The sequence below is a fragment of the Saccostrea cucullata genome, unplaced genomic scaffold, assembly GCF_032062105.1.
Source record: "Saccostrea cucullata isolate Sc308-1 unplaced genomic scaffold, CSIRO_AGI_Scuc_v1 ctg12064, whole genome shotgun sequence".
Classification (NCBI taxonomy): domain Eukaryota; kingdom Metazoa; phylum Mollusca; class Bivalvia; order Ostreida; family Ostreidae; genus Saccostrea; species Saccostrea cuccullata.
The window spans coordinates 4,083-17,240 of record NW_026921321.1 but is presented as its reverse complement, the minus strand read 5'-3'; the positions used below and the strand labels follow the sequence as shown (position 1 = coordinate 17,240).

General features: G+C 35.0%; 1 protein-coding gene across 1 annotated transcript; it reads right to left on the bottom strand.

Moving 5' to 3' along the window:
- Window positions 1-217: 217 nt before the first annotated feature.
- LOC134259709 (basement membrane-specific heparan sulfate proteoglycan core protein-like) lies at window positions 218-12,367 on the bottom strand (the record flags this gene model as incomplete). Its single annotated transcript, XM_062742301.1, has 20 exons — window positions 218-240; window positions 840-1,007; window positions 2,094-2,174; window positions 2,909-3,025; window positions 3,435-3,656; window positions 3,791-3,883; window positions 4,097-4,315; window positions 4,626-4,775; window positions 4,952-5,134; window positions 5,519-5,632; window positions 6,429-6,556; window positions 7,847-7,979; window positions 8,318-8,497; window positions 8,767-8,847; window positions 9,004-9,104; window positions 9,382-9,544; window positions 9,830-10,093; window positions 10,305-10,484; window positions 11,373-11,474; window positions 12,086-12,367. Coding segments are annotated over 20 exons (2,984 nt in total), but the record flags the coding sequence as incomplete, so codon positions are not given.
- Between the last annotated feature and the right edge of the window lie 791 nt (window positions 12,368-13,158).

Here is a 13,158-nt window from a genome sequence, read left to right as displayed (position 1 = left end):
CGTACATATTTTTATTAAAAGCAGCATTGCAAACCTGGATTCTATGATGAATTTTAGCACACTAGCTGCAGTGGTCAGAGTTATGAAGTAATTTGTTTAAAGATTCCCACAGCAAATCTTGATTCTAAAAATAGATTTTTCAAGTACACTAGCTGCAGCTGATGAGAGCTTCAGGTGTTTGTGTTAGGAAGTATTCTAGGTCAATTATAAATAAACTTCAGATGGGAAGATTAGATCCACCTATTACATGAACATATATATTCATACGCAGTAATTGTACATCGTACAAATATTTAATCAAAAATTTCTTTAAAAGCATGAAGACATAAATAATGTAACAGTATGAAATTTTATACAGTTTTTACCTTCTAAGTTTACACAATCACTCAAACAAAAGCATGTTTTGCTAGAACTATCATATTTGGCGTATGGTTTGCCTTGTTGAATGCGTGAAAAATTTTACAGTTCTGAAACGTCTATGTCAACAAGGAGTAGCTCGCTACGCGAGCCAACTCAAAAAATTAAGCTGGGTATTCTTTCTTTTACTTATTAATTCAATAATACTCTCACCTAATTTGCCATAAATAAGATGATATTAAAGGAAGTGCATAAAGAGATTATCCATGTCTCACATAAATTTCTGCAATAGTTATAGCCCGTATAAAAAATATCAATTGATTAAAATCCTTGCAAAATATACACTAGACGTGCTCCATTTGCATCTTACCTTTTCAAGCATCCAGTATTTACTCGTGTTGATAAAAAAATTAATTGCTTTTGTGTCTTTTTATAAATTTTTAAACAAATGCATAATTGTTACATTGTAATAATAACATAACCCCCCCCCCCCTTCCAGAAGAAGCAGGAAATTACACCGACCTCAGCTATACATCCATAGAATCCATTCTGAACCTCCACATCATCTGGAACTTTCTTGTCTGGATCCACTCCTCCCAAGTATAACCTGGTTCTCAGATCCAGACCAATGTAGGTCCCCGGAGAGGCATCTGTAAGTAAGCCAAAAATCACAGTTACTTAGTGAATTACTTATTGTTACTTATGGTAAAGACACGTCAGTTTAGGCTGACATTCAAAAACAGTATTTGTTGTAATTATAGTATTTATACTTCAATATCCTATATAAGTAAGAATCACAACAGTTACATACTGTATATTTACATTTCATAAAAAGTAACTTGTAACTAAAATGTAGCAATTTTAAACTCTAAGCAATGACTGAAATCAAATATATTATCATGTAAGAGGAAGAGGGCAAAAAATTCATTGCACATATGAAAATAATGATTTACCAAGAAGTCAAATAAAAATTTCAACTAAACTGAAAATACCATTTTACCTAAATTTTACTTTATGGCAATGACAGTACATGTTCTTAATTTATTTCTAAGAATTTTAATTTATTTGTGAATTAGAGACCAGTTTTATGATATATTCTTTATTTCATGCAAGCATTGGGTATATATTTTACAGGCAGGCATTTCTCAACAGTGAATGGAAATTGAAATAAAGCATTAAATACATATTCAAGGTGAAACCAGAATCCTATCACAATAGTTATTTGTTAAGTTGTAAAAACAACAAATTTAAATCCAAAAATTCTAAAACTATGTTAAATCAATTGCTGTACCTAAAAACATGCATAACTTTGACCGTTTATAAATATAATCACCATACATCTTACAAGACATACACTGATTTCCTCCATTACCTGACGATGAAATTAATGGCTTTTTACGGAATCTTCCAAATGAATGATGAATCAAAGAAGATGGACAGGACCACAGTGTTCAATATCTCAATAACAGTAAGCGAAAAAGAGCACAGTATGTATGAAAAGCACAAGTTGTACAATGTGTACGAGTGATGAGATGTGAAAAATACAAAATCGGCAAGTGAGCGTATGATCCACGTGTTGGCTGAAGGTTAAAAACTGACAAAGAAAGGAAAAATGGTCTCCAGAATGTTTAGACACATGCAGAATAATGCCACCCAGTACAACTGCCAAAAAACAGCAATGCTGGCAAACAAAGAGCAAACTAGCAACGCCAAGCCTCCTGTGCAACTTGTTTTACCTCGCCTGTATCGATATCGTCTACGCAAATAATAGTTGTAGTAGTTGTTGCGCAAATTGTTGGTGTAACTCCAGGGCCAAACTAAAGTCAAAGTAGTGTTTGATTAAATGAGACAAGTTATTAGCCGTTATCACCCTTGACAGTGAAAAAAAGCATTTGTTTGAAACCCTTACTTTAACTGTTATTAATGATTCTAGAAATAATAACAGCTAGAATACAGCTAGTAACAAAACAAGTTTCTGTAATCTTAATTCAAATCTTGAATTCTTTTATTAATTTCGAAAATAATCTTTGTCAATTTTATCTGTAGATGTCAAAAGTTGTACAAGAATGTAAAAATGTACATGTTCTGTAATAATCTGAACAGTTCATATAATGACCATGGCCTGTAATAGAAAAGCTATACACGTCAACATGCCAATCAAATATCAGTATATGGCTCAATCAAGTCACTGCAAATAGTTTATACACTTATATACAAAGCTTTATTCATGTATGTTTTTTTTTTAAAGAAAACAATTATATTTCAACTTCCACTGAAATTTACTAATTTCATAAACCTAATCACTGACTTATCAGTAAAAAATAAGGACAGAAATCAGTAAAAATATTAATTATCTATGCAAAACTATAAATCTAAATTGTCCTGAACTTTCTACAGTTACTGCTATTCTGTCTAATGACATACTACTCCTAACTAATCTCTGTAAGAATGTAAGACTTGAGGTGTACTTGGTTATGTTTACGAGGCGGCAAGTCTTGTATTGTTCGCTCATGCAGGACGAGCAGTCTCGGACATGCCCAGAGTTACGTACCTTTGACTGGTTCCCCATTGTTAATGACAAGGCTGCCCTCCTGTCCGGACTTTGTTGCGGTGATTTTGACCCAGTCACCAGACACCAGTTTCTTTTTGCTCTTCATCACTGCTGGACCTAGTCAACATAGTATTATCTATTAATGATAAAGTACAATGACATGGTCAGATGGTTAACAAATTTTAACTTAAAACTTTTACCTGTTGTGAACCCTTCTTAATAAAACAAAGAAAATAATAAGAAAAAGCTACTGCAGTTAATATGAGATATGACACACAAGTTGAAGTTGTTAAAATATCCTAATGTAAAACAAGTAGGCTACTTTATGTACGTTGTTTGTAGTTACATCTTCATGATACATGTAGAAAACTAAACCAAAATGTACTTTGATAAAATTTCAGTGATTCTTGTACAAAGCTACAACAGAGATAATTCTTCAGTGATACAAGTAGGAAAATACTACACAACAGATTATTTCTAAATGTTTTTCAAAAGACCAGTCTGAGATCAGAAGACTTTATTTTACCAGATCCAGTGTTGTATCTAAACTCCAGGTAGCCATCTTTGATCAGGATGACCACGTAGTCCCCAGATCCATCCTCGTTCTGTCCACTGTACAACACCAGTCCATTATCAAGAGACTGGGGTTTGATCTCCATTTCAATCTTCATCTGGAAGCGGGCATTTCTGATTGGATCGTACGATGAAAAGGAAGACCCATTGAACTGTGGGTAAAGGACCTGCACAGCTGTAAAGAAAGGTAAAAAAAATTCAACCTAAAATTTTGAATCACTAAAATAATAGGAGTAACTTTTCTGATAATGTTGTTTTGTTGGCATTTGGGGAGAGAGAGAAAGAGAGGGAGAGAAAGAGAGATCTTACTCTGTGAGCAGCCTGAACCAATCCTTCCCATTGGACAGATACACTGGTGGCCCCCAGCTACATCCCGACATCTTCCTCCTGGTCCACAGATTCCTAGCACAACAATAATCAAATGAATAATCACAAAACCAATCTTTTTTTTCATTAATGTAGAAAAGGCTTTTCAATAAATTGACTACTAATATCATTTGAAAATAACAAAATGCTCATATATTTTCTTTAAAGTTCTTCCCTATTCAGTCTACTGATACATTATCATTTAAATGTTCAAAGAACTCTTTTGACACCCCCACCCCTATGACATACCTGGATAGCAGCCACTTCCTGTGATTTCACATTTACTTCCTGTGAACCCAGCTGGACAGTCACACTTGTAGCCGTACTTGGAATTGGCCGGCAGACATCTTCCTCGGTTCAGACATGGTCGGTCTTTACAAGCGTTGTACGGTTCTATCCCCTTCAGCTCGATGGCATCAGCTCCCAGGTTCAGGTCCTTACCATTAATGATCACCTGACTCACAGCACCTGGTGGAAGACAGAGCAAAGAAATTATAGTATTGGTCTGCTAGTACAGTAAAACTTATCTTATTATCCTGACACCACAGGTTTCAAAGGAATTGGTGGGATATTTAAGGCAGCATCCCAGATAAGACAACATTATTTTTTTTTCAAAAAATTGAATTTACTGAAAGGGACTTAAATTTCAATCCATTATATTGGAAAGGATTTCGGACTACACATCATCCAGTTTAGACAAGTTTTACTGTTCATATACATTTGCATCAATGAAAGAGACTGTCATTGTGATAATCTAAATGTTACAGAGAATATTTACCAACAAATCCAGATGAGTGTCTGGCTGGCTCTGGTACCTTGTTGGGATCTGGTACATTACCCAGATACATGTTCTGACCCAGATCCAGACCGCTGAACTGTCCCAGGGAAGATCCGGTGTACACTGGCTCATCATTCACCTCCATACTTCCTGTAAAGTGTCAAATAACAGACGTCAAAAAGATTCAACAGACAGCACACATAACTTTAGTAGGCAAAATTTAGTTTTCATGTAAAAATCATGACTTTAGAAACTTATTTTATTCTGAATAAAAATTTCTTTGAACAGTGCATGCTTGAAAGTTTTTGAACATCAGTTAAACTCACCAACAGAATTTTCTCTCTTGAGTTTGATGGTATTCCATTGGTTCAGAGGAAGAGTCCGGTTGCCCTGTATCAGAGCCGGTCCAGAACCAACATCAAAAGTGAATTCTGGGTAACCTCCTCTCATTCCAAGACAGACATAGTCTCCTCGGGCATTATCATATTGTCCATTGTACAATACCAACCCTAAAAAGTCAACAATGCAGTCATTTCTTTTCATCCAAACTGCAATTTTTTAAAGTAGAAAGTAGCTAGATTTACTACATTCTCTCTAGATTCAGAATAAAATTGCAAGCAAGATCACAGCAGCAAGCCTAGCTTCAGATTATTTGTAGACTTAATGGGTGTAGCAAATTCCATTTATAAAAAAACAAAATTATCCATCCTTGGAACTTCATGGTGTGTTTTACTTCGGAAAACATGTGTTCATACAGTCTTTATCTAGCCTTGCAGCTAGCAGAGAATGAAAATTGCTTCACTGTAAGCATCAATTTGTTATAACAGTGTTAATTTTAAGGGTGTTTTACTGTAGCAGTAGGCCACAATCTTGAAGCAGCTCTGATTACTTACCATCTGTAGTTTCCGGTCTCATTGAGAGTAAAATCTCAAAGTTGATGTGGTGATCTTCAATGGGTGGATAGCTGATGTAAGATACTGGCTCTTGATCAAAGTATGGAACCAGATCTGTGTAACACCATACAAGGACATTAATTATTTCATGTTTATTATAAGAATGCAGAAAGTATTACCCGGTAATTCTTTATTAGGAAATAAATCTTATTTCAAGAAACAGCTATAAATGTTTAATCATTGAATTATATCGATAATATTTTGTCTTTGTTTACTGTAAATATCTCTTACATCTCTCTGCATTGTGTTTTTCATATTATAATGAAAGATCGGTGAAATACTACATTACCAGTAATTATATTCAAAGTAGAAAGAATGAATGGAAAAGAAAGCAAGCACTGCTAAATTATAGATTATGTCATTGTGTTTTTTGATTAAAATAAAAAGTATATTGAATAAAGCTATATGGCTATATAAATATCAAATATGGTAACTAAAGCCTTGAAATATGAAGAAAATTTTCTAATATAATACCTACAGCAATATGAAACATATCAATCAGTCGATCATGTACATTTATCTAAAAGTGTGCAACATCTTTATGGTGAAAGATGTATTGTATATTCAATAACATCTAAAACAAAAAAATATCTCTCTCTAATTTCAATAACATCAAGCATCTCAGCTTGTGAGTTTGCTATTAAGGTAAGTAAGTGTACAGTATATGAACTTACTTATTTTACATAAATATACAAGTGTACATTAAGTTGCATATTGTCAGACTAGCAGTGCATTACTCTTAGCCATACCTACATTGTATACTTATAAGTAAAATCCCATCCACTTGACAACACTAACCATACATACATACAGCAACTAACATACAACAAATAAAATTAAAAGACTATACCCCCGACGGTAAGGTTATAATCTTTTTCATTTTGACCGAAGTCATTCTGGGCTTGACAGACATAAGTGCCCTGGTCTCCTTGGTAAAGTCGAGGAATCTCCAGTTTTCCATTATCTACCGTGTAATCTCTGAAAAGTACAGACAACAGTAAGAAAAAGGGAAGACAACTCCATACTTCCTGTCCTTCCTGTGTAGAGGGAGCACCTGTTGCAAAGCTGATCAAAGGTGAAAAAAGCATGGCATGGATCCAGTGACTGGAGTGAATAGTGTTCACTTTCCTCAAACTATAATCATAATATTAATTTGGAAACATTGACAAAATTTTTAATTGTAAATCCCCCCCCCCCAAAAAAATAAAACATTAAACTAAAATTAACCCCCTTTTCACTTGAGATCTTTGTGTTTTATTAATGCAATAATGCACAAATATTATGCAATAATGTCTCATTTGCAATCACTGAATCCAGGACCCAGCAAGCATTGATACACAGCAAGCGACAGATTGAGGCATGTGCGACCTTACCCCCTACTACCAGATTGGTGGAATGCTCATTTTTGCCCACATCATTTTGTGCATTACAAATGTATGTGCCTGCGTCTTCTGGTCTTAAGCGATTTATTTTCAATGCTCCCTCATCGACTGAGTATTCTCTATAAATCAAGCGATAAGCACAGAGCTTGGATTATTTTCATAGTGGTTCTCATATAATTTCATCAGAAATCAACAAACTTTATATGGAAAATAATCTTAAAGTACTTTTTTCTAAACAAATAAAAAGCATAGGCCTTAGAATATTTCTAGCAAGTTGAAATATCATTTAGTCCTTCTTTTCTACCTAAAAAATTGGAAAAATAATTTTGAAAAGGATTTATTTGAAAAATTATGAATGAAATGTGCCTTTTGCTCAATGGTGAAAAGCATTGCATGGGGGGTGTTTTTTTTTAATGAAATCATTGCTAAGAATGCAAATGATTTTTAAAAAAAGATTTACATTGTGTTAAAATACGCTATAAAATAAATGATGATGAATACTACACTCAAGGAGATTGCAGGCTTTTTCATGCCTATAAATACAATTGTAGTTTTGAATTTGTTCAGCAAATTTATCATGCTTAAGATTTGTGATGAAATGAATACATTGTACTAAAATCTGATGAATGCATTTTTCAAAATAAACGACATGAAGTTTTGCTTAATGTTTTCACATTTATTGCTTTTCTGCCTTTTTTTATGGCCCAAGACAAACTTGGTCTTTTAATTTGTCGCTAAGAAATAATTAAAGTATATAACTATTAATTGTACATCTCAGTTCAATAAATATTTATTTTTAATAATTCAATATATTATTCAAATATTCTTTATTGGAAAAAAAACAATTTGGTGCTGTTGATCTAGGAAGTATTACAGATATAAATACCTTGGCATGTTTCCTCCCCGTTTGTACCAGCTGATCTCTGGTTGGGGGTACCCCACAGCTTCACAGGACATGGAGGTGCTGGACCCCAGGGCTGCTGTCAGGGACTCACTGGCCCCAGTTATGATGGGCTCACCTGTATTGAAAAGTGACAATAATCATACACAACCTGACATCGCCACATTTTTATATATGCGTAACAATCTGGAATATGTATTACTGTAGATTCCTTAATTTACATGAATACTTCATACATATAAAGCAAAATGACTTGTAGATGTCCAATCATGAGGAATTGAATTTGGAAGTATACTGTTGATCACAGGTGTTTACATACATTTCAGCTACATATCAGCGTACAAATAAAAGCAAGTGGTGCTCCTTGAGAAATTACACAATATAAGTAAACTTCTGTGTATACTAGTAATGTACATTTCACAATCTACAGTAATTTCTTTGCCAATATTCACCTACCTCTTACAAACAGGGTGACTCTTGTCTCAACCTTTCCTACGATATTCTCTACAGTACAAACATAGGTTCCGGCATCTTCCAGCCTGACAGACTGCATGACCAGGAAGGCATCGTTAACACTGGCATAGGGGGAAATAGGACCCTCCAATTTAGACCATCTGACCGTAGGCAGAGGGGAGCCTGTTAAAGAGTGTTTATCTTAAAAAGCTACAGATGTATAACAAATACAGGTGGACATCCAACAGAAAATGAATAATTTACAAGTAACTCATTTGCTTTATTCGAACACAAGTAATTCCAAATAAATTGGCCAGTTTAGGCAACATACCAGTGTAGACAACACTGAAAGGGACTTTATATTACGCAAAATTTTAGATTAATACATAACATTTGGATTAGACAAGATTCACTGTATCAGCTTGATTGTACCAAAGAAAGAAGAACTATACCTGTTGTGACACATTCCATTTCTACCCTTTCTCCCACGTCAACATATTGTGTGTCATACTTTATAGAACCACCACCATTAACTATAAAATACAGAAAAACATTTTTAAAATAGTGAATAGTGAAAGCAACTCACAAACTGGTTTTAATAAAATTGCAAAAAAATCTGTTTTTATAGACTGATTGCATTCCATGACAAAGAAACCAATTTCAATGTGAAGCGGTATGCAACGCTGGACCTGATTGGACAGTAACCATGATGTAGTCCCTGGCAGACCCAGCGGTACTCCTGGCATTACAGATGTAGCGGCCCTGATCCTCACTCCTCACATTGTATATACTGATAATAAAAACATACTTTGTTAGTACTCAGTGCTGTAGTGCATTTGGAAATATCCTTGACATATGTTGAAAGTCAGACTTGTTGATGTTAAAATTGTTATCATTTTTAACATCTTTCAAAGTACTGAAATAATTTTAACAACATTTAATGCAAATTTTTGTTTCCAAATGAATTTTAACATCTTTCTGACTACCCCAATAATTAAAACAATACTTGCTTCAAAGCACATTAACAATATTACCATGTATGTTTTATTTTAAATTGACATTCTTACGTCAGTATATCGTTCCTGATGTCAGAGTTGGAGGGGAGAGCCCCGCCCTGCTTCTCCCAGGTGACCTGTGGCTGTGGGGTCCCGGTAATCTGACACTGAAGTATGACAGTCTCACCCTCACGTACAGTCCTGTCTCTGTTAGCAACAACTATTGTGGGGGGCACTGCAGAGGAGGAAAAAAGGACAATTAAATCATATTATAAACAAAACCAGAGTGACTCATACTTTATTCTATCTTATTTCATATCAAGTGCAACAGTACATAGTTTCCAGGATTACTTCATTGCCTCATCTCATTTTCCCCCAAATTTTACCACATTTTAAATTCACCCATGCACAATTTCTGTTTAGGAGATGTTTTCTTTGCCCCATTTTAATTTGCCATATTGTGATGAGGGTAAAAGGGCTATAATAAAATGGAGGGGAAAAATTTCCTTGTTTAAGGTACCTTGCACTACAACAACAGCAATGCCATCTGAGGATCCTGCAGAATTGGTCGCCACACAGCGGTACCGTCCAGCGTCCGCCGCCGTCACTGCCCGGATCTCTAGGATTCCGTCCACAGTCTGGGTGGCCGAGGGGGACAGTGCCCCTCCCAGCTTGATCCATTCAATGTTAAATGGTCCCTGACCCTGGGGTTGACATCGGAGCTGTACTGTCTGCCCTGCCCTGGCCTCTACTTCAGCTGGTGAAATGCTCAACTTGGGGGTCACTGCAATATTAGACTTTTTTATCATTATGACATTACATTTGCTGATTTATTTTATCTACTTAGCAAATTAGAATGATAACCAAGGAAAAAAGACATTCCTTACATTTTAGGATATATTTCAGATATTTATGTTTATCTTTATTGTTTTTTCTGTAAGAATTTTTTAAATGTAAATTGTATGCATCTCCAAACAATTGGTCAAACTTCTTGCCTGTTACAATGATGAAAACGGAGGTCTCGTAATTTCTGACTGGCGTGGTGGCAGTGCAGATGTATTCCCCGGCATACTCTCTCTGGAAGCGAGGAATGTATAGGGTTCCTCCCTGAATGCTGTGATTGGGGGGCAAAGGACCCTCCCTCCTCCTCCACTGGACAACAGCATTAGTAAGTCCTAAAGAAAGAAGCAATACTGAGAATCTAACAAGAAAATCAACATTTTTCTTTTTTTATTTACACATAATTTGCTTGAAAGCAATGCATATTCTAACCAGAAGTCTCTGTCGAGACTGTAGCTCTACTGGTTTGTACTTATAACAAAGGATGAGAAAAGAAGTCATTGCCATTAGCCTAAAACTGTAGAAGGAGTAGAGTTTTAAAGGAATTTCAGACATTTCTATTTTTAGTAACAATGGCAACACCGTTCATCGAAATCAAAAACATGCACTATTCTATGTATTTTAGTGTTGTCTACTTGTGTGCCAAGTAATATTGAAATCAGATCAAAATTGTAGGAGGAGCAGCGCTGTTAAAGGAATTTCACAGAAAATTCTATTTTTAGTAACCATGGCAACACTGTTCATCGAAATCAAAAATCGATGCACTATTCTATGTATCTTAGTGTAGTCTACTTGTGTGCCAGGTTATATTGAAATCAGATAAAAACTGTAGGAGAAGTAGCATTTTAAAGAAATTTCACAGAAAATTCTATTTTTAGTAACCTGACAACAACATTCATCGAAATTGAAATCCTATGCACGATCTTATATATCTTAGTGTAGTCTACTTGTGTGCCAAGTTATATTGAAATCAGATCAAAACTGTAGAAGGAGTAGCGTTTTAAAGGAATTTCACAGAAAATTCTATTTTTAGTAACCATGGCAACACTGTTCATCGAAATCAAAAATAGATGCACTATACTATATATCTTAGTGTAGTCTACTTGTGTGCCAAGTAATATTGAAATCAGACCAAATCTGTAGAAGGAGTAGCATTTTAAAGGAATTTCACAGAAAATTCTATTTTTAGTAACCATGGCAACACGGTTCATCAAAAGACTTGCCTTGTGTTTCACATCTCAGAGTCACTGACTGTCCTTCTGTGGCAGCCAATCTCTCGGGACCAGTAATAGTAACTCCAGGCACGTTAGGGTTTTCCTCGCGCACTACAAACACAGTGTATACAGTAAGACCAAATTCTCATAGACAAAACAGAGTGTACTGTACATGTACATTATTTGGCTTATTCAAATTTAGCGCTATCAATCAATATTGATTTATTGGCGAAATCATGAATTAGCGCTACCCATTTTCATGCTGTATATTCTATTTATAAATGAATTCTTAGCAGTATTCATAAATTAGCGCATCCTCGTCTGCGCCATAGCTGCTAAAATATGAAGCCCGCCATTTTAAGTACCGTACACATTCAGTATACAGTAAAAGCAAACTCTCATAGACATATAACAGTGTGTGCAGTAAAACCAAAATGTCAAGGACAGCATGAATTATGTATGCCTTGTAGATAGAGAATTACCGAGATGTTTATCATTACATACAGAAATCAATAAATACAGTCAAACCTCCATATCCCAAACTCCATGGGAACAAAAAAATCTTCAAAAAATGCAAGGATTCAAAAAACAATGTTTCAGGGGGGAAAAGAATTCAGGACTTATAAATCACACTGACATATCCAAAGTATTCAGGATATCAGTGTTTTACATATTGAAGTACAACTGTAAACTGATTATTTATTGATTAACTGATTATTTACCAATAATCTGGGCAGTTTCCTCCACAGATCCTGCATCGTTTGTGGCGACACACACATAGTTGCCACTGTCGCCATTAGAGATGGATTCTATGGTGAGTGTGGCTGAGCCTGGGCCGAGATCAGCGTCCAGTGAGGCGGGCAAATCTCCTCTGCTGGGAGTCGACTCATATCGCCAGTAAACGCTCGGCGTTGGGACTCCCTGAGCGACACATTCTAAAGAAACTCTCTGTCCAACAACTGCATACACCGTTCTGCTGGGTTGAATGAGAACTTTTGGTGGTCCTAAATGAGATCATAAATATTTCCATTTCCATCATGTTCTAAACCTAATTCCGTCTGATCAGTGATTTGCAGAAAATTAGTACTTTATAAAATGCCACGAATCGTAGAAAAATTCTTGCAGGAAAAACATCTACTGTACATTAATTTTGATCTTTGAATTTAATCTAAAAAATTAAGATAATGTTTAATCCATTTTACAGTTATTTGTACAGATCATGTATGAAAGATGCACATATCCAAAGGATTTTAAAAAGGAGTTTAAAAATACATCTATTTTATTCAATCAAATGGATAAAAGGACCATATATGATAAGAGCCAATTTTGGCCCCCCTAAAATTAACATTTTAGAATTATATTCAGATATGTTTAATTGATATTTATTTTGTAGAAGAGATTATATTAGAAATATTTCCAATATATTTTTCACATTCATATGCACTCACTGGCTGTAAATAAAATGATTAGTAATGCTATTTTTGCTATCTAACAAAAAACCCCCCAAAATATGCCTTTTTCTTTATGTTTTTAGCCAGGCTCATTGCTCGTAGAGCAATGCCCGGCTATTGCGACGGTGAGCAACAGGAAATCTGCTTCTTCACCGCCAAATTGAGTTTATGAGTAAAAATATAATATGTACGCCGCTGTTGAGAAAACAAAATCCATTCAAACACCTTAAGAAATAGTAAATCGAATGTTTTTATCAAAATATTAAATTGTTTGATATTTTTCCTGGCTCCTTTGACTAATATTTTACAAAGCAATTCAAAAGGTGCGAAAGGTTTTCATCAGG